The 22,869-nt window shown below is 35.3% G+C and overlaps 1 protein-coding gene across 1 annotated transcript in view; it reads left to right on the forward strand.

Moving 5' to 3' along the window:
- The window catches only part of LOC122796734 (desmoglein-2-like), a 273,226-nt gene that overhangs the window by 188,694 nt on the left and 61,663 nt on the right, over positions 1-22,869 (forward strand). The window contains exon 11 of the mRNA XM_044065443.1: positions 2,899-3,123. Coding sequence (XP_043921378.1) covers positions 2,899-3,123 — 225 coding nt within the window. The remainder of the gene's footprint in view (positions 1-2,898; positions 3,124-22,869) is intronic.

The following is a 22,869-nucleotide window of genomic DNA, read 5'->3' on the forward strand; positions in this document are numbered from 1 at the left end:
CTTTTTTTGAACCATGCAGATTTTTAGATAATTATACCCCTAATGACCACTTTGGCAGCCGCCCATTGTATAGCATAAGGAATTTGAGTAGATATAAAGTCATTTTGAAGTTGGGCTATGACATTCTGGATTTCCTATGCTGTTTCTTGGTTTTGAATGATTTTAGGATTTAATGTCCAATTATTGAAATAGGGAACATTTTGTTTATATGTTTGAAAATTTGTTAAGAGACTGATTTTTGAATGGTCTGAGATAGTTCTAGGTGACACAGCATAGTTTAGTCTGTTCGAAAGCAGTGATTGGGAAATTAGAAAAGCATCTATTCTTGACCAGGTTTTATGAGTGGCTGAGAAGAAAGTGAATCTTGATATTGTTTCATCATGTTTGGAATTTAATATAGGGGTCAGTTAGCTCAAAAGTATTTTGTAATTCTTCAAGTGCTATAGTGGTATGTTGCGACTGTCTATTTTCATTATGTGATCTATCTTTGTCTAGATTTAATAAAGCATTCCAGTCCCCACCAGTGATATACAAATGATTTGGGTGGTTAGCTAGTATATTAAAGATTTCATAAATGAAGAGATGTTGATTAGAGCAGGGGCTATATATATTAAGAAAGAGTAAAGGTTTATTTAGAGTATGATATTTACTAGTAAATAATACCCATCTTCCATTAGACTCAGCTTTAAAAGAAGTAATTTTTCCTTGGAAAGATTTATTTATTAAATGCCCCCCCCCCCAGATAAAGAGTTATGGCCTGCAGCTAATATTTACGTAACCCATTTCCTTTTCCTTTCCTTATCCCACAGTGGATCATCCAAGTGAGTTTCTTGCAGGAAGGTTACATTTCCTTGCTTTGGTATGTGAGATGCATGATTAAATCTCTTTTTTCTATCCACTATCCCTTTAACATTCCATTAGTCTATTGATACCATGTCTTAATTTACTTGTCATGATATTCATTGCCTGATAAGCAGAGAATTAGCAATAAAACTTGTCTGTTAGTGTGTTAAGCTTTAAAATTGATGCAGTGACTTCTAAACTCCTATACCCCAAATAGGTGCCTATCCACCCATCCCTCTGTATTGGTAATTGTGCATGAGTTGAAAAGCAAAGAAAAACTATTATTTGTGTTAGAGTTACATATACATTTAGCAGAGGGATGTCAAAAGTACCTATAATGTCCCAAACATGAACAATCATTAGCTATAGACTGAGCACAGCCTGCTCCTTTTGTTATATACACTATATAATGATTTTCTGACCTCTTAAAATAATATGTTAGTTATTCAATTAAATGGTATGTGTAAAGTAAGTTCTTAGAAAATGTTTATAATAAGAGGCAATAATATGTTCTAGTTCTTAATATTTCAAAAGTTATTAAAATGTTTACTAAACAACATTTTATATAGAACAAATCTAAAAAAAGCTTAAAACAAAAGGCAGCACTTTGAAGTTCCAAGTTAGAGTAATCACTGTATAAGTAACTACCTATATTCTTTAAAACTACTGGAAATTTCCTCATTTATATCTATACTGGCAATATACATGCAACAGCATCTGTCTTTGTTATCCAAATATACAAATAATAAAAATATGACACCATAATCCAAAACTTGAGATAGATTGCATCCATATCCACTCATTTGTTTTCAACTAGTCAGTGTCACCTTCTCACATATGCATGAAAGAAAAGACTCCATTTATCATGTAGTCATAGACTCCTTCAAATACAACCCAGTGAACATGATATTAGGATAGTGATTAAGCAATGTGTAAGAACTTACTAATGTCAAAGTAATATACTAATTTAGGCTATTATAAAACAAAAGTCACAACCCAAATTGCATCACCCTGTTTCAAAGCATTATTCAGAAAATAAGAGCACCACCCCCCAGGATTAGTTAGAGCATTTCACCTATATAGTTGTATAATACAAGAAAGCATAGCTGTAATCATTTGGGAGTATTTAATACTTAAGAGTTTATATAAGACCCATTGATCCAGATGTCATTTAACAATCCCTTTTTCTTGACATCTGCAGCAGAAGGAAAAGCACCTTTAAGTAATTTCTTTATGCAGCCATACTTAGGTAGCTTTTAAGAATTTATAAATGAAAGGCAGTCACTAAGAGACAGTACCTTGATTTATCCAGTGTAGCACAAGGTTTTGTAATACAGCAGGAAGGGAGGGTGAAATATTTAAAAGCAGCTACATTCTTTTCTTTTCTAGAATTTTCCAAATGACTGGTATTTTCTTCTGTTATCATCTTCTTTGTAATTATAGCAGTGTGGAGGCTTGAAACATATACTTTGAGGTTTATTTGATGAGAAAAGCAAAGTTTGGTTAAAAGTTGAATATTCATTGTTTGTAGAGCTTTCCCAACTTGATTTAGTGTTTTTCCCATTCCCAGAGATGCACTGGGGCTGGAAACAAGTCATTAATGACATCATTAAAGTTGAAAGGTGAAAGGATCATAGAGCTTCCTGATTTGAAGAGGATTATGGGAAACATAATGCTGAAATGCTAAAACAGACCTCCAGGGCTGTAGAAATAAAACAATGGTTTTATTTTTAGCTTATTTTAAAAAATAAACATGCAGAATACCTTGCTGAAGCCCTCCAAACATTGTTTTGAGTTCAGAGAAGATGAATTGTTGAAACCCCTGAGCAAGTAAAATCCACCTTTCTGCATCTCTTCAAACTTAATCCTGCTTGAAACAACCTAATTCATTATAGCAGTATTCTTAATTATTTTGTGTCACCCATTTTAAAGTATTCACATGTTTCAAAATGATTAATGACCAAATGAAACAACATTTAAGCTTAGTTATTGCTAAACAAAATATATGTGGTTCTCATCTTTGTAACTTTCCTGTCTTCACAATTTCTTTCACAGATATGCCAGCAAAAACTGCTACAGGAACTATTTCCCTTAAGGTGGATGACGTTAATGACCACTGTCCCAAACTTCTTGACCCAGTTCGGACTGTATGTGATGAGCAACACTATACAATTCTTACAGCTCATGACCCAGATCAGCATCCAAACGCAGAACCATATAAGTTTGAAGTTGTTAGTCAATCAGCAGATAACCAGATATGGACAATTGGAAATTCAAATGGTAAGCAACAAGTGTTGAATGTTATGAGTAAATAAAAAGTCATGCCTTATTACAGAATGTCTGAATAGGTTCAGCTTGAGTAGTCTAGTTCAAATAATTGCTTACATGCACTACTAGAAGTTTGGGTAGTAAAATGTTGATACTTAATTTGCAGGAAGCCATGGCAAACCACACAGCAGTCTACTTAAATTATCACTGGAGCTAATACTGTATCTGCTCCGACAATGCTACTGATAGAAAACATAAAATAAAACATATTAAAAATACAGGGAAGGATATGTTTAGGTTGAATAGCTGAAGTATATTAAAATTAGAAAAATATCTTCAATGAGGAACTTTGTTATTTTTACTTCTTCTGTTACCTGCTCCAACTACACATATTGATAGATATGTAAATCTGTTCCTGTTAAAAAAATGAACACTAATTTAAAATTTTAATCTTAAGTGAAAACTAGGGATTATTTTTTAAACTTGTATAATGATTTTTTGTATGTTAAAGAGACCTCTATATTTGATGTTATCTTTGTATTTATTTATGTTTTTAAAATGCAATAAATTGCTCAAGTAAAAAGCTATATAAGATGATTGTACCTGCACATGAATGTTGTGCAGGCATTCACATTCTTACAGTTTAGCCAGATTTTAAGGCAGGTCTACAAAATTAAATACATCAGCTAAACATATCTGAAAGACCATGTGACATAGTAATACTTACCATTTTAACCACATGCAGCAGAGAATGGCCTCACAAACTGCTGATTCCACTACTAGAAACATGAATATTCTGCTTCTGACAAAATTTCTTTGTTTTCATATATTTATTAGATCTATATTTGCTTTTGTTTACTGCGGTAGTCTGACTGAGCTTGACAGATTTGCCCCTTTTCACCAGAAGCCTGGGGAGAAAATCTTCAATAATTTGTCCATTTATACAGTGATAAGATAAAAACAGTCATACAAAAAGTATCTGATTGATAATGCATAACAAATATGAAATAAATTATGCAAACATCTTGGAACTGCAGTGTATGCTGGAAAGTAAAGAGTTTTTGGGAAGTATTTAGAAAGTTATTTAGTATTTAGAAAGTTAAAACAGGAAGACAGTGGAGAAAATTTTAAGTTTAAATAGGAAGATTGTGTGGAATTGGTTAAGTTAAAGCTTACAAAAGAGGAGTTTCATGTTGTGGTAGTAATACTGATAGTGAAGGGTAAGTCTGAGAGGTAGAAGATAGAGAGAAGCTCTAGCCAGGTGTTTTGCAGGAACATAGCCAAGTATTTATTATTTATGTATGTATTTATTTATTTATTTAACTTTTGTATACTAGGGAAGTCCGACTGTGCTAGTTGGCCATTTTCCGCTGAGGCCCGGGGAGAAAAGCTCCACATAAAACTACATAAGGACACATAGTATCACACTACAACAATGAACAGAACAGCAAGACTTATACAGAAATCAATGACAAGCATTATATACAATGGAACAGCAGTTCAGCAATGTTTGTACAAAAACATATGAAAACTTACAATACAATGATTTTGTCAAAAGTTCTATTTACAACAGAGATATATGAAGAACAAAAACAATAGAGAGGGAAAAGGTGGGCAGGTGTCAAGTAGGTTCAGCCTGGAGATTAGTAGGAGCATAGCCAGTTGTCATTTAGTTGGGTCTTTAGCAGGTTTTTGAATTGTGCTGGTTTGGTTGTGTTTAGTATGTTCTGAGGAATAGAGTTCCATGTTTTGAAGATATTATTAGAAAAAAAGTGATTCTCCATAGCTGTTGTTGGATTTTGTAACTTTTTATAGTAGTTTTTCGGAGGATCTCAGGGTCCTGCTGTTGAGGTGGCTTTGCACTTAGCTGTGTAAGGCTAGACATCTGTCAGGTAGGTATACTGTACAGTGGATTAGGGTAAGTTGGTTAAAGGTTAAGAGGTTTGAAAGTTCTAGTCATTTAAATTGTTTTAGAGCGAGACAGTGGTGGGTTCTGTAGGGTAGGTTCCAGGCAAATCTGGCTATCTTGTGGTAGCATGATTCAAGTTTTTTTTAGGTCAGTCTTCCTGAGGTTTGTGAGAATGGAGGAGGCATAGAATAAGGTGAATAGCAGGTGGGTCCTGGCAATTGCTTGTCTGGAAGAGTTGGTTAAGTAAAGTTTTATACTATAAAGAGAACCTAATTTCATGTGGGCCTTTTTGATTGCATGTGATATGTGCTTGTTAAATTTTAACTTATTAGTAGTGATACCTAGTAGCTTAGTTTCTGGGGTGGGATCAATTAACTGCAATAAGATGAGATGATTTTAAAGTTCTGCTTAAGGGATTTTGTTTTGTGATAGTTGTAGGGGAAAAGCATTAGTTTGGTTTTACTGGGGTTTAGGAAAGAATCAATGGCAGTAAAAAATTTGGGGGTAACTTCTTGTAGCTGTGATAGGGTAAGTGCAGCACAGATGACAGTTAGACATTGTTTTAGTTGTTCTTTGAAGGCTGAATGCTGCTTATTTCTTTAAGACTAATGAACATGGAGTTCCACAGTTTTGCAGATAGACTGAAATCCCTAACCCTTTACTCTGCCTCCTACTAACTATTAAGAGGTAACCTGTGCCTGACCTACAAGGCACTCACAAATCCAGTCCTGATGGAGCTGCTGCACATCCACAAGTCAAACAGCATGAAGGTCACTTGATCTAGGACCTAAACTTAGTCAGAAACTCAAACAAAATATGCTGGAGAGACAGATAAATGCCTCAGTGATTGCCTCTTCTTTGGGACAGGCTTCCTATTCAAATTAAGAAGAGGCCTTTCGAGGCCCTATTCAAATGCAGTTTGGATCAATGAATGGGGAATCATAAACTCACACCTGGGGTAGTGTCTATGTCCCTTATGGTCAAGGGCAATCTCTACGATACTGAATGTACATGCACCAATTCATGTCATCCTCATGCCCTTACTGGCCATATATTGGGTAAAATTTTATTATATTGGCTAGGCTTGTAAGGACCCTTAAGTCATTAGCCCTAGTAATCTCCTATGAAACTATGAAGGTTGTTAGAATAGAAAGAATCTCAAGATGAGTTTTTTGACTTGGATATATCAAAGAGCATTTTGCTTCCTGATTATTAGGAAACAGTTGGAGTGTAAAGCTGTAAGGTGCTTATAAAAATGGGACAGTTTTTAGGTTTGTTGATGAAGTTATGGGTTATGACAGCTGGAGAGCGGGTAAGTTGGTGACATAGTTTCATCCAGTTGAGGTATTTTATTGATAGACAGTGAGAGGTTTTATAAGTATTGTTGGTTGCAAACCTTGCTACTTTGTTAAAGCACTGCTCCAGCTTCTTAGCTTTGAGGCTTGGAGGTTGGTAAAAATCGGAACAGCATACAGTAGTGTAGATGGTAAGTAGGAACAAGCTGTTGTTTTTCTAGAAGAGGATCTGAGGATGTTTCACTCTATACAGGGTGCCTAGTTTCTGATGAGTTTTATTTATTTAATGGCCTGTTTTATGTGTTGATTAAACTTTAGCCAGTCATCAGTTAGTACCCTGACATGTTAGTTTGTGTTGCCAACTCAATGGTGGTAATTTCGTCTGATGTTATACTGACGGTTGGTTTAAGGTAGGAGAGAATAACTTTAATTTTGTTAGGATTTAGGTTTCTACTAGAAAGAAAGTATCTTGAGTTTGAACTTGTAGGTCATTTACATTTTTAGAGAAACACATAAGTGTAGAGTAATTGACATACTGGACAGTATCACTATGCTTAGTACTGTTGAGAAGATCATTAGTAAAAAATGTTCAACAGTAGACAGCCAAGTATGGATCCTTGAAGGACCATGACAGGAACATGTAGGAAGTGGCAAAAAGTGGTTTGCTATTTGACAGCTAGGTGTCTGTCAGTTATGTAGCTATAAAACCACCTTAGGCCGAACTACCAAGCCCAGAGGAGGACACTTTTTCCTTTAGCTTTTGGTGAGAAGAAGCAGTATCAAAAGGTTTAGAAAGATCTAAAAATGTGAAGCGGCAAACATCCTTGTATTTCTATGTTGATTTGTAGTATTAGTGTTTTTTATTAGTGCTGTATTTGTGTTGTGGTCTGGGCAAAAAGTCATGTTGGGGTGGGGAGAGAATTGAGTTATTAGGAAAATAATTAAGGATTTGTGTGTAAATACTTTGCTTAAGATTTTTTGATAAAGGAGATAAGATGGCAGTAGGTCTGTAGTTGAATATATCTCTGGATTTACCACCTTTATGTAAGGGTATAATATAGGATTTTTCCAGAGCATTGGTACATAACTTTCTGAGATAGATCTATTTATAAAAATAGAGATGGGGTAAGTTAGAGCATCTGCAGCAATTTTATGTGCTCAACACATAGATTCTTTGAAGCCAGTGTGATAGGCTTTACTTTTTGATTATTTTTGTTTTTTATATATATAACATAAGTGTGGATGGGTTGTAGATTAAATGTATTGTCTGGGCAATTTGCTTGCGCTGGGAGGTAGGTACTAAGGTTTTGATCATGATGATTAAGGAGGTAATGTACTGTAACAATTGTTTGTTGAATTGGTTGGCTAGGGTGTTGGTTTGGATTTGCGTAAATGGGGTAAGTTGGCTGGACTTGCCTCAGTTAAGTAGAGTCTTTATTAATGCCCAGAAACATTTGCAATTTTGTTGATCTATTTCCTGAAGTTTGTGTCTTTCGGCTTTTTCCCAGTTAGGGGTTGCCACAGTAGAACTCCGGTCTGCTAATGATTGGCAGTAGAGTTTTTTACGTACTGGCTTGCCGGGCCTAACGCACAACCTTCAACGAAAGAACGCCCATTCACGCATGTTACCACACAGAAGACGCTCTAACTGAGGATCAAACGAGAAATGTCTAACTGTGAGGTGACAATGCTACTGCAGGATCGAGATCTATTTCCTGTAGTAAGATGTGAAAATTACTTTTTGTCTAACTTGCTACTTTCAGATACACTACAGTATCCACTATGCACACAGACAGTCATTCGCTATACCAGTATACCAGTGCATTGTATGACACTGATCGTGCCATGACAGTTCAGTAACTATTTAACTGTGATAAAATAGCAGCTGTCTTAAGCCACATTTATGCATGGATGGCCTTTATACCTATTAGAGCCACTTTATTGTTTGTTTACATGCATCTGAGAAAAATGGTCACAGCAAAGCATTCTAACTTGTTGCATACAAATAGGCACTAATCCTATAAATCCAGATTAATGACTATTTAACTTAAATATGATAGGAGGGTAATTTTCTTCAGTAGTCAGCCCTCATACTCAAGAAATTATAGCCACTTTGTATGCACAACTCAAATATTTGATTGTGAAAAAATGGCCACACTAATGCATTTGAACTTTGTTTGAAACATACTGATATACAATAATTCTGCAAAACATATTAGTGTCCATTTATCCTGAGCAAATAAAAACATGGTCAGTCACTCTCAGTGATAGTCCCAGTACCCAACAGGTATACCCCTTATTCCCTTATGTTGAATGTGTACACACCAGATCTCTTACAGTGATAGAAATAATGCCTACAGTAATGTATTTTATCTTTCTTTAACACAAAGTTTTCCAACCTCTTATTCACATAAAATACTTCTACAAAGTCTATTGCCCACATAGCTCACAGCTATCACTAAATTTCCAGAATCTCCCTGATTGTGATTCATATTTTTGTCTGCCCCTTGTAAACTTTGTGCCTTTTTTGACAAATCTTAGACGACTGCAGTCAATAAGTAATGCAGATGTCCAAGTATCAAATTAGTTCTTCTTCAGAAAATGCACACTAATGCAACACTTGTTATTCTCACAACTTCTTAACTACATGAAAGCAATATTTACAATATTCTTTTAACTTATTCATTTCTTAAAGCATTGCTGTAAAAAAAAAAAAAAAAAAAAAAAAAAACTTAGTAGTTCAGTTATCTGACACTTGTGTGCATTTTCCACTATATCTAGCTTTGTGAATAACGTTTTTTTAAACACCTTCATTAAATTATAACTTAAGACATAGGAAAACATACATTAACAGAAAAGAAAACAAACCTTATTAACATTTCCATTTACGTACATTATACATCATATATCTTTACATTTTTGTAATTAGCATCAGTCCAACATTACATAAATTGATGAATGCCTGTCTTCCCTTAAACCTCTCTCCTCCTCCTGAACATCATTCTGCACATATTGTTCCTACAATTTACATTTATTTCTATGTAATGTGTTACTTCCTTTTTCTAAAGACCCATCTTACAACTCCTTTTTCCCATTTATGATATCTGATACTTCAAATCCAGATGGCTTAGACTTTGACTTACATTTCTAGTAATTGTTTTTTTGGCAGCCGACAGAGTTAAACTTAATAAGCCATTATTAGATCTAAGCAATTCAGATCCTGTGTCCCAGCTCAAAAATTCATATCATTAGTTACAGCCATTTACTCACCCAATATTTTTGACAAGAGTAGTCTTTAGGGAATTAAAATCTGCCAACTCATTACATTCCAAAACAACCTTATTAACATTTCCATTTACATACATTATACATCGTATATCTTTACTTTTTTGTAATTATCATCAGTCCAACATTACATAAATTGATGAATGCCTGCCTTCCCTTAAACCTCTCTCCTCCTCCTGAACATCATTCTGCACATATTGTTCCTACAATTTACATTTATTTCTATGTAATGTGTTACTTCCTTTTTCTAAAGACCCATCTTTCAACTCCTTTATCCCATTTATGATATCTGATACTTCAAATCCAGATGGCTTAGACTTTGACTTACATTTCTAGTAATTGTTTTTTTGGCAGCCGACAGAGTTAAACTTAATAAGCCATTATTAGATCTAAGCAATTCAGATCCTGTGTCCCAGCTCAAAAATTCATATCATTAGTTACAGCCATTTACTCACCCAATATTTTTGACAAGAGTAGTCTTTAGGGAATTAAAATCTGCCAACTCATTACATTCCAAAACACATCTTCCCAGTTACCTCTTTTGCCTCATCATACCTCCAACATTCGCTGTCTATCTGAGAAAACATTCTATGAAATCTGCTTGGGGAATAAAAATTCCTATGCAAATATTTCCAATAAAAATCCTAAACCTTCGGGACTTTGTTTCATACTTGAGAGCAATGCATATATCTTCCCATTGTTTACCTGTAAATTGTTTTTCCATTCCCTTTTACCAATCTTTTTCTAACCTCTGCTGAATAATTATTATAGTTATCATGCAATATTTTATGGTTTAAAATTTAAATGAGTTTTTGGATGCTGAGTCTGATGGGTCTTTACTGTCCTTAGGTAATACAGGGACCACAGCTTTCTTCCAAGATGTTGGTACTTCCCCTCCTTTCAAAATGTTATTTAACACAATCTTCCAGATCTTTATCAATTTCTTCCCTCCTAACTTCTAAGTTTCCACAGAAATACCATCTGTTCATTGAAACGTTTATCTGAAAATTGATCATAATTTTATCTCATCCCCTAATCTTAACATAAGTTGTTTAGTCTCATCTACCTCTAACATTGGCATAATTATTTCCACAAATATTTCCATTTGTGCTCATTCTTGATTTCCACATTTTTCCTCATTATTGAAATTGTATAAAATTTCAAAAATCTCTACAGGATCTATGGTTATTATTTATAATAATAAGAATGATGATGATGATGATGATAAAAACAATTTCTGTAATTATTATTTGTTGTAGGCCCCCTAAGTTTGGCAACTACCCTTGCTGCCTAAGTCATTGTGGTAAAAGTTTTTGCACTCTGGCGTTATTATAAAAAAATTGTTGCTTAACCGCAGTCTTTCTAAGCTCATGCATATATAACATTCCCTTATTTTCTCTTTACCACTCTGCATTTGTGCCTCTTCTTATTCTTTGAGATCCCCCTTATTCTCCAATACTTTAACCTTTGTCAGCCCCTCTTATTTCTTAATACTTCTTAACCATATCTCTTTCTCTTTTTTCTACCCTGTTTTTAAATTCCATTTTCATTTTATTCCACTCAGTAGCTATGGCTTCTGAAGTTATTTCTATTTTCCCAGTAACTGTTGATTACTTTCCAATACCCATTCCATAAATTCTTAACTTTTTAACAGATAGGTTGAAAAGTGCCAGTGTCTCATTTTTTTTCATTACCCTGCATTTTTATCTGAGTATTTAGTGGTGCTTGATATGAGATAGTTATTTGTGTGTTGAAGCTTTCAATTAAATGCAAATGTTCCAGTGAAATATAATTCCTGAATAGTCTAGCCAAGTTATTTTTCCTTACGGAATAATATATAAATTCTGTCCAACTTCCTACTACTAAATTCACATCTTCCATACTAAATATTTTCATACATCTTCAGAAATATACCATTTTTGTTATATTTTCACTTTTAGGTACCCCTGATACATCCTCGCTATTGCGAATCAAGTTCCATTCCCCAGTATAAGTAATATTACCTGCAGAAAGCTGATTATTTTTACCAATATTTTCTTAAGCTCCATAATAGCAGCTTTTAGTAGACTATAAATACATACCAATGTAATCCTCCTCCCTTGTCAATAGTCCCTTACTACCACAAACCCACCATTACTGTATTTGTACATCTTCTATCACTATCAGATTCCCTCTAGAAATTAGTATAATTATTCGTCTTTTCCTTTGTTGTGATAGTCTGCTTAATATCCACCCTGAATTCCTTTCTTTGTTAAATATACATGATCATTTATTTCCAAATGTGACTCCTGCAGAATTCTTTCTGGACCCTGCATTTAATAATACTTTTTCCTTTTGCCTATGCCTGCAAGGTAATTTACATTCAAAGATAATATGGATAGCGTAGCCATTATTATAAAAAGTGATTGTTCCCATCTATTATACGTGACAGTTTTGAATGTGCATTTCCAAAATTTGTGTTAAATGCATACACTAATGTTTGGCAGGCTTATCATTTGTAAAGTTAGTCCTTTTCATCTCAATCTGAACCTATGTCACATTTTTCAAGAATTTTCATTTTAATGAAAACACTTATACAAAAACACAAAACACATTTTCAAAGCACCCCGCCCAGTATTAACTTATAAAAAATGCACAAAACTGTCTTGAAAAGTTACCTTTATCCAGCCAAATAAAAACAGTTACCTCACATCAACAGCTGCACCCACAGGTATTACCTAACTTAAAAATTAAGGTTACCCATTATAAAGCAAATGGCACAGCCTAAGTTCTTTTCTTATCTCTATTCAACCAAATGTAAACACCTTTTGTACTTTTAGAAAACATTCACTTTAGCTCTAAGCAAAAGCTCACTTGATATCTTTAAATAAAACTAAATTATGCACTAAATGCATTAAATTATAAAGACTGCTAGAGGCTTGCTGACTCTTATTCCCTTCCCATACTTTCAGTCTTTATTTTTCACCAAACTGCTTGCCATGCATCTTTACATTTTGCATTTCTCTAATCAAAGAATGCTCAGAGCTCTCAAGAATAACTGTTTGTATCTCAGACAGCTAGTTTCCATGGAAAAATACTCAGTAATAAGTCTTTGTAATTTTCAAATAGAACAGAATATCCAGCTGGCTTCAGCCACAGATTTCTTGACTCCCACTAAACATTTGCTAATGGAAACAAAGGTAATATCTTTGCAGCTGTAAGAAACTTAGCATTTTTCATGGCTTTCATCATGTTATCTTATTTGTAAAGCCAACTTGACTTCAAAAACACCCATTTGCAGTTAAAGCCAAAAGTATTAGTCAGTATGTTCACTTTTGTAAAATAAGGAAAAATAAATTAATTCTACATATAATATAATCAATGCCATTTTACATTCCACTCAAACAGCCTAAGAACACAGCATATTAACACTAAATTTGCTTTTATCCAGCCTTTCTTCGCTTGTTATACTGAAAAGCATATATTTCTTACAACTAAGAAAATACTTGTTTACATTAATGTTTTAACGCATACAACAGTCACTGAACAGACTCCCACTAAATTTAAAATGTACTTGACTTCTCACTACAAAAAACTGCTTTACGATAAGAACAAAAAAAGTTTAACTGACAGTTATTTTTCCCCTTTTAGTGTCTCTCTGAACATTAATGGCGTAAGGGGGGGTGTGCTTTAAAATCAACCTTAAAGGTTAAGAAAGTCAACAAAAGTCCAATCTTTTTTACATAATTTTTTGAAAAGCCATATGTCACAAATGTGATTGCTACTTTATAGTCTCTCACTAGTTCACTAATTTCAGTGTTGCTGGCCTTCTTCTGATTCATCTCAATCTTCCAACGCCAGACATTGGTTCAAGTTCAATGTATTCCTGATTCTCTTAGTTATCACTTGCATGTTTTTCTGTCTCTCAAGTATTTTTCTTTAAAACATTGAAAAAGGTTTAATTGGCAAAGTCTCTTTATGAACCTTGATGTCAAACGAATGCAAAGCAGAGTCCCCTTTTGCTTGTTGCCTCACTTTTTGTTGGATAAAAGTTTTTATTTCTTTCTTAGCCTATTCTACATTAAAAATGACTTTGATCCTTTGAGCCAACCACCAAACTACTCGGAGTACTAATAGATAATAACTTGTCTTTTGAGCCTCACATTAATAACACCATAAAAACAGTGAATAAGCAACTAGGTTCCCTCTACAGGATCAAACCCTTTCTAACTCCTCTATCCAGGGTCACCATTGCTTGCACCCACCTTATCTCTACCCTGCTCTATGCCTCCCTTATCTATATCAAAATATGCAGAAGTAATCTGAGCAAATTGTCATTCTCCTACAACAATATTGCCAGATTTGCAGCTGGATCCTCCTATAGAACTCACCACTGTATCAACCTGAATCACCTTGGATGGTTAGAATTGCCAAATCTAATACTTTTGAATCAACTAATACTAGCCCACAAGATCCTGTATCTACCTCAAAATTCACCCATACGTGCATCCCTAGTCATCCCCTATAACAATCTTAAAACCTTACACTCATCTAATAAACTACTTGTACAAATGTCTGAATCCAACAATTCAGCTGGTGATACCCTGTTCTCTAATACAGTAGGTAAAACCTGGAACAGCCTCCCAAGTCAACTAACCTCACTATCCTCAGTTAAACTATTTAAAAGCAAGCTCAAACCCTACCTCAAATCACACTGGCTATGCCCCTGTTATAACCCAGACTAACTACCATACCTTTTTCTAGACTCCCTTGATTCCTAGCCTCTGATGAACATTATCTTGTGTTTACTCACTGATAATAGTGTACTTGACCAGTCTGAGGATTATTCCTCATGTAAATATGTATATACCATTGAATAACTAACCATTTTCATATAAGACCAGAACTCTTGTGAGACTAAACATTATAATTATATCCTTGTACTTTGCTTTTGAATACTCTATCCACTTAACACTAGCGTTTTTCTTTTGATATTTTTGTGCGACTTTAGAATCTATAGTATCTCTTAGATATAATTTGCATTATTAATTCAAACTACTGTTGTATTTAAATTTATTTACATCAGGTTTTTCCTATTGGAATACAGAATGTAAAATCCTAGATATGTAATATGTTATAAAGCTTTGTAATGTACCGATTTCTATTGTAAATATCATTGTCTTGGCCTATTTTTTGTTGTTTGTGGAGCTTTTCTCCCTGGGCCTCCACTGAAAATGGACATATATCCAGCTGGACTAGCCCGGTCAACAAATGTAAAATAAAAATAAATAAATAAAAAAAATCCTCCAGGAAAAATAATTTGAAGGCAGCTGTATAAAGCAGGTTGAATGTCACACCTGCCTCTCAACATTCCATAATTGTTTTGAATTTGTTTCTCTTCTGCATACTGCAAACCATTTTCAACAAATGCTCTGCTGTCTCACTTTTCCCTTCTGATTTTCTTTTGTCAGAATCTTCTATTTCTGCTGGTATTATTGCATCTTTATTAAGATATGTCTTGACTGCTTTCTCGTGGCCAAGTTTGGAGCATACACTCAATGTGTTCTTTCAGTTAATAAATCCTGCTGAGAAATACCAGTCCAGTTGCTTATTTGTGCTTTCATAAAATTGATGCAGTCTGTTTCTTCCAGTTTCTCTGGTACAGCAGAAAATTTCTTTTAGAGAACCTTTAGCTTTTGTGAGAAGAAGCAGTATCAAAAGGTTTAGAAAGATCAAAAAAAGCGAAGCGGCAACATTCCTTGTATTTCTATGTTGATTTGTAGTATTGGTGTTGTTTAGGGTCTATATTAGAGCACCGAACATTCAAAATGTCGGGTGTTCTAATATCGAACCCTAGCAATCGAAAAAATAAAACATCGAACATTCGGAGCAGCAAATTTTTTTCTTTGGAAAAAATTTGCTGCTCCAAAACATATACACACAACACAAGCACACCAAACAAACAGCAATCCACGCACATACACCTAAACTCTAACACCCAATCCTACACTAAATTATACAAAAACCACTAACTATCCACTTTCCTTAACCCAAATCCTAACCCTATGGTCCGTCACTATCGCACAGTCACCTCACCCGCACCCTAACCCACACGTCCACACAATCACACACTTACTTGAACCTGACCCATAACTTGCCACCAGAGCGCTGAAAATACCGAAGCAACAGAAACGGACAACTGAATTCTTTCCTTAGGAAAGAATTTGGTTTCCTGTTACTTCGATATTTTCAGCGTCCACTGAAAATGGGTCGACATTAGAACACCCGACATTTCAAATGTTCAGTGTTCTAATATAGACCCATTTTTTATTAGTGCTGTATTTGTGTTGTGGTCTGGGTAAAAAAACATGTTGGGGTGGGGAGAGAATTGAGTTATTAGGAAAATAATTAAGGATTTGTGAGTGAATACTTTGATTAAGAATTTTTTATAAAGGAGATAAGATGGCAGTAGGTCTGTAGTTGAATATATCTCTGGATTTACCACCTTTATGTAAGGGTATAATATAGGATTTTTCCAGAGCATTGGTACATAACTTTCTGAGATAGATCTATTTACAAAAATAGAGATGGGGTAAGTTAGAGCATCTGCAGCAATTTTATGTATTCAGCACGTAGATTCTTTGGAGGCAGTGTGGTGGGTTTTACATTTTGATTATTTTTTTTTTATATAAAATATAAGTGTGGATGGGTTGTAGATTAAATATATTGGCTGGGTTGTTTGCTTGTGCTGGGAGGTGGGTACTAAGTATTTAAGGAAGGAATGGACTGTAACAATTGTTTGTTGAATTAGTTGGCTAGGGTGTTGGTTTGGATTTGCGTAAATGGGGTAAGTTGGCTGGGCTTGTCTCGGTTAAGGAGAGTCTTTATTGATGCCCAGCAAAATTTGCAATTTTGTTGATCTATTTCCTGAAGTAAGATGTAAAAATTACTTTTTGACTAACTTACTACTTTCAGATACACTACAGTATCCACTATGCACACAGGCACTCATTCGCTATACCAGTATACCAGTGCATTGTTTGACACTGATCATGCCATGACAGTTCAGTGACTATTTATCTGTGATAAAAATGGCAGCAGTCTTAAGCCACATTTATACATAGATGGTCTTTATACCTATTAGAGCCACTTTATTGATTGTTTACATGCATCTGAGAAAAATGGTCACAACAAAGCATTCTAACTTGTGGCATATAAATAGGCACTAATCCTATAAATCCAGATTAATGACTATTTAACTTAAATATGATAGGAGGGTAATTTTCTTCAGTAGTTAGCCCTCATACTCAAGAAATTATAGCCACTTTGTATGCACAGCTCAAATATTTGATTATGAAAAAATGGCCACAGTAATGTATTTGAACTTTGAAACATACTGATATACAATAATTCTGCAAAACATATTACTATCCATTTATCCTGAGCAAATAAATACAGGGTCAGTCACTCTCACTGACAGTCTCAGTATGCAACAGGTATACCCCTTATTCCCTTATGTTGACTGTGTACACACCAGATGTCTTACAGTGATAGAAATAATGCCTCCAGTAATGGATTTTATCTTTCTTCAACACAAAGTTTTCCAACCTCTGATTCACAGAAAATACTCCTGCAAAGTCTACTGCCCACATAGCTCACAGCTATCACTAAATTTGTAGAATCTCCCTGATTTTGATTCATATTTTTGTCTGCCCCTTGAAAACTTTGTGCCTTTTTTGACAAATCTTAGAGGACTGCAGTCAATAAGTAATGCAGTTGTCTGAGTATCAAATTAGTTCTTCTTCAATAAATGCACATTAATGCAATGCTTGTTATTCTCACAACTTCTTAAGTACATGAAAGCAATGTTTACAATATTCTTTTACCTTATTCATTTCTTAAAGCATTGCTGTAAAAAAACAAACAAAAAAAAACGTAGTAGTTTAGTAATAGGACACGTGTGTGTTTTCCACTATATCTAGCTTTGTGAATAACTGTTTTTAAAACACCTTCATTAAATTATAACTTAAGACATAGGAAAACATACATTAACAGAAAAGAAAACAAACCATATTAACATTTCCATTTACGTACATTATATATCATATGTCTTTCTTTTTTGTAATTATCATCAGTCCAAAATTGCATAAATTGATGAATGCCTGCCTTCCCTTAAACCTCTCTCCTCCTCCTGAACATCATTCTGCACATATTGTTCCTACAATTTACATTTATTTCTATGTAATGTGTTTCTTCCCTTTTCTAAAGATCCCTCTTCCAACTCCTTTATCCCATTTATAATATTCGATACTTCAAATCCAGATGGTTTAGACTTAGACTTACATTTCTAGTAATTGATTTTTGGCAGCCAACAGAGTTAAACTTAATAAGCCGTTATTATGTCTAGGCAATTCAGATCCTGTGTCCCAGCTCAAAAATTCATATCATTAGTTGCAGCCATTTATTCACCCAGTATTTTTGACAAAAGTACTCTTTAGGGAATTAAAATCTGCCAACTCATTACATTACAAAACACATCTTCCCAGTTACCTCTTTTGTCTCATCATACCTCCAACATTTGCTGTCTATCTGAGAAAGCATTCTATGAAATCTGCTTGGGGAATAAAAATTCCTATGGAAATATTTCCAATAAAAATACTAAACCTTCTGGACTTTGTTTCATACTTGAGAGCAATGCGTATGTCTTCATATTGTTTACCTCTAAATTGTTTTTCCATTCCCTCTTACCAATCTCTTCTAACCTCTGCTGAATAATTATTATAGTTATGCAATATTTTATGGTTTAAAATTGAAATGAGTTCTTGGATGCTGAGTCTGATGGGTCTTTACTGTCCTTAGGTAATACAGAGACCACAGCTTTCTTCCAAGATGTTGGTACTTAAAAATCTTCCAGATATTTATCACTTTCTTCCCTCCTAACTTCTAAGCTTCCACAGGAACACCATCTGTTCATTGTAACTTTTATCTGAAGATTGATTATCCATCACCATTTTATCTTATACCCTCCTATCTTAATATATGTTGTTTATTCTCATCTACCTCTAATCTTGACATGATTATTTCCATAAATATTTCCATTTGTGCTCATTCTTGATTTCCACATTTTTCTGCTTTATTTAAATTGTATAAAATTTCAAAAATCTCTACAGGATCTCTGGTTATTATTTATAATAATAATAATGATGATGATGATGATATTAATCAGTCTCCAGTGCTGTGGACGAGGGTAAGGCAGTCCACAGAGCCTATCTGGACCTCACCAAGACCTTTGACACCATCCCCCACTCTGGAATCATAGATAAACTTACTAAGCTGGGCATAAATCCCTACATCACTCGATGGGTTGCCAACTGGCTTACTGACAGAACCCAGACTGTAAAAGTAGCCGACTCCAAATCCAGCTCCAAGTGACAAGTGGAGTACCTCAGGGTTCAGTCCTGGGACCACTCTTGTTTGGCATCTACTTCTCTGAAGTACAGGCCAACACTAAGGGACTCTGGCTGACAAAGTTTGCAGATGACTGCAAACTGGGAGCCATTATTGAATCCCAAAATGATGTGGATATTCTACAAAAGGGCCTTACAGAAACAGATACCTGGTGCCAGAGCCATGGGCTCAAGCTTAATGCCAAAAAATCTATAGTTATCCACTTTGGAAAGAAGCATGTACCCATGAATTACAACATAGATGGCAGTACACTAAACATCGAAAGTGTGATGAGAGACTTAGGGACACAGGTGGACAGTGGTCTCACTTTCGATAACCACATCACCACAACAGTCAGGAAATCTTTCTATGTGGCACACCTCATCACTAAGGGCTTTTCATCCAGGAAAAAAGGAGGTCATTGTCCCACTGTACTCATCCCTCTTTAGACCCATTATAGAGTATAATGCCCCATTTGGTATGTACCTCACAAGACATCTGCAACAGCTGGAAAGGCCACAGAAATACCTCACTAAAAGAATAACAGGCCTAAAGCAGATGCCATATGCTGACCATCTAAAAAAGCTTCAGCTATACTCTGTGGCATATTGTCTACTCGGAGGCGATTTCTGCTTAACATACAAGGTCATGTCAAACCCTGAGCTGTTGGACATGCTCCACTTAAAGAAATCCCAATCCCTTAGAGCCACATGCTCCAGGGATCTAAACCTTCTCATCACAATAAACAAAACATGCTGGAGGGATAGGTTCCTTACCCAGAGACTCCCCATACTCTGGAATAGACTACCCATACATATCAAGCAGAGCGCCTCCTTGGCCCTCTTCAAAAGGAACCTTGGTGATTAGATGGGAGATAGGAAATTCACCCCGGGGATCATGTCAGTCACTCTGCTAGACAGGGGTCCAGAGAAGTAAATACTGTGGGAAGAAATATCCAGGGAATTGTTATGGCTAGGCTTGTATAGGCCTTAGGGCTGATAGCCTAGTACCAACCTATGAACCTATGAACCTATAATAATAATTGTTGTTATTATTATTTGTTGTAGGCCCCCTAAGTTTGGCAACAACCCTTTCTGCTTTCTGCTGCCTAAGTCATTGTGGTAAAAGGTTTTGTACTCTGGAGTTATTATAAAAAAATTGTTGCTTAACAGCAGTCTTTCTAAATGCATGCATATATAACATTCCCTTATTTTCTCTTTACCACTCTGCATTTGTGCCTCTTCTTATTCTTTGAGATCCCTCTTATTCACCAATACTTTAACCTTTGTCAGCCCCTCTAAGTAATTCTTAATACTTCTTAACCATATCTCTTTCTCATTTTTTCCACCCTGTTTTTAAATTCCATTTTCATTTTATCTCACTCAGTAGCTATGGCTTCTGAAGATATTTCTATTTTTCCTAATAACTTTTGATTAGTTTCCACTAACCATTCCATAAATTCCTAACTTTTTAACAGGTAGGTTGAAAAGTGCCAGTGTCTCATTTTTTTTCATCACCCTGCATTTTTATCTGAGTATTTAGTGGTGCTTGATATGAGATAGTTATTGTTTGTGCATTGAAACTTTCAATTAAATGCAAATGTTCCAATTAAATATAATTCCTGAATAGTCTAGCCAAGTTATTGTTCCTTACGGAATAATATATAAATTCTGTCCAACTTCCTACTACTAACTTCACATCTTCCATACTAAATATTTTCATACATGTCTTCAGAAATGTACCATTTTTGTTATATTTTCACTTTTAGGTACCCCTGATACATCCTCACTATTGCAAATCCAGTCCCCAGTATAAGTAATATTACCTGCAAAAAGCTGATTATTTTTAACAACATTTTCTTAAGCTCCATAATTGTAGCTTTTAGTAGACTATAAATACATACCAATGTAAACCTCCTCCCTCACCAATAGTCCTTTACTACCACAAACCCACCATTACTGTATTTGTACATCTCCTAACACTATCAGATTCCCTCTAGAAATTAGTATAATTATTCGCTTTCCCTTTGTTGTGATATTCTGCTTAATATCCGTCCTGAAATCCTTTCTTTGACAAATATACATGCTCATTTTTTGACAAATGTGTCTCCTGCAGAATTCTATTTGCACCCTGCATTTTACAATACTTTTTCCTTTTTGTCTATGCCTGCAAGGTAACTGACATTGGAAGATAATATGGATAGCGTAGCCATTATGATAAAAAGTGATTGTTCCCATCTATTATACATGACAGTTCTGAATGTGCATTTCCAAAATTTGTGTTAAATGCATACACTAATGTTTGGCAGGCTTATTATTTGTACAGTTAGTCCTTTTCATCTCCATCTGAACCTATGTCACATTTTTCAAGAATTTTCAGTTTAATGAGAACCCTTACACAAAAACACAAAACACATTTTCAAAACACCCCACCTAATATTAACTTATAAAAACACACAAAACTGTCTTAAAAATTACCTTTATCCCTCCAAATAGAAACAGTTACCACACATCAACAGCTTCACCCACAGGTATTACCTAGCTTAAAAATTGAGGTTACCCATTATAAAGCACATGGTACAGCCTATGTTCTTTTCTTATCTCTATTCAACCAAATGTGAAAATGTTTCAATGCCACTCCTTTGTCTAAGTTTCTGTTTACAAACTGGGAGAGCTGAAGTTAAGCTGTTGATAAGTGCACAGCCATCTTGGAAGTCTCTGGCTTTATGCCTTAGACTTGAGACAAAAGATGATTCCTCATAATATCTCATTGTGTGCCAGACTGAAAAACAAGTATCTGCTACAAGTCAGACCATTTTGACTGAGCTGCACCCCAACTGCAGTACTATTTTGATCATGTTGTAGATCCTCAGTATCAATGACTCCTGACTCCTGATGCTGTTGCAACTACCACAATAGCCCCTACCCTCCACTGTTCAAAGTTTCTTTGCCTTTTGCTCAGTCTAACACATCATAATCTAGATAGTGAATCACAGGCAGGACCTTTGAGGCTCAGTGTCTCATTTCATTGATTGTTGGTAGGTTCATAGGTTCATAGGTTCATACTAGGCTATCTGCCCTAGGGCATTTATAAGCCTATCCAGATTGTGTTTGGCTTTCACCACCCATTTTAAATTAATTTTGCTATGCCTTTTTTTGAGGTTAGTATACTGTGCCTCTGTCTAACAGTGACACAGAAGTGATAGCCGGGGTAACCTATGATCTCCCATCCACTCATCAAGATTCCTCTTGAAGAGGGTCAATGTGGGACTCTGCCTAACCTGGACTGGGATTTTATTCCAGAGTGAAGGGAGCATCTGGGTTATGAATCTGTCCCTCCAGCATGTCCTATTTATTTCAGTGCTGAGGTTTCAGTCTCTCGAGCGCGTAGCTCGATGGGATTTGGATTTTCTGAGGTGCAGCATGCCCATTAATTCCAGGTTGGACATGGCTTTATATGTCAGGCACAGATCACCTCTGAGCAGGCGGTATGCCACTGAGTAGAGCTGGAGTTTCTTTAACCGGGCAGCATATGGCATCTGTTTGAGCATTTGATCCTCTTGGTGAGGTACTTTTGGGGTCTTTCCAGTTGCTGCAGGTGTCTGGTAAGGTACATCACAAAAGGGGCATTGTACTCAATTATGGGCCTGATGAGGGATGAGTAAAGAGGCACGATGACCTCCCCTGATCTAGATGTGAATCCCTTCATGATTAGGTGGGCTATATAAAATGTTTTTCTAACCACTTTAGCCACGTGGTTGTCAAATGAGAGATTGCTATCAACTTGGGTCCCCAGGTCCCTAATGACTTCTTCTGTACTTAATGGATTACCACCTATGTGGTA

This window comes from Protopterus annectens, chromosome 3.part0 (genome assembly GCF_019279795.1).
Source record: "Protopterus annectens isolate FY-2018-M chromosome 3.part0, PAN1.0, whole genome shotgun sequence".
In the NCBI taxonomy this organism is placed as follows: domain Eukaryota; kingdom Metazoa; phylum Chordata; order Ceratodontiformes; family Protopteridae; genus Protopterus; species Protopterus annectens.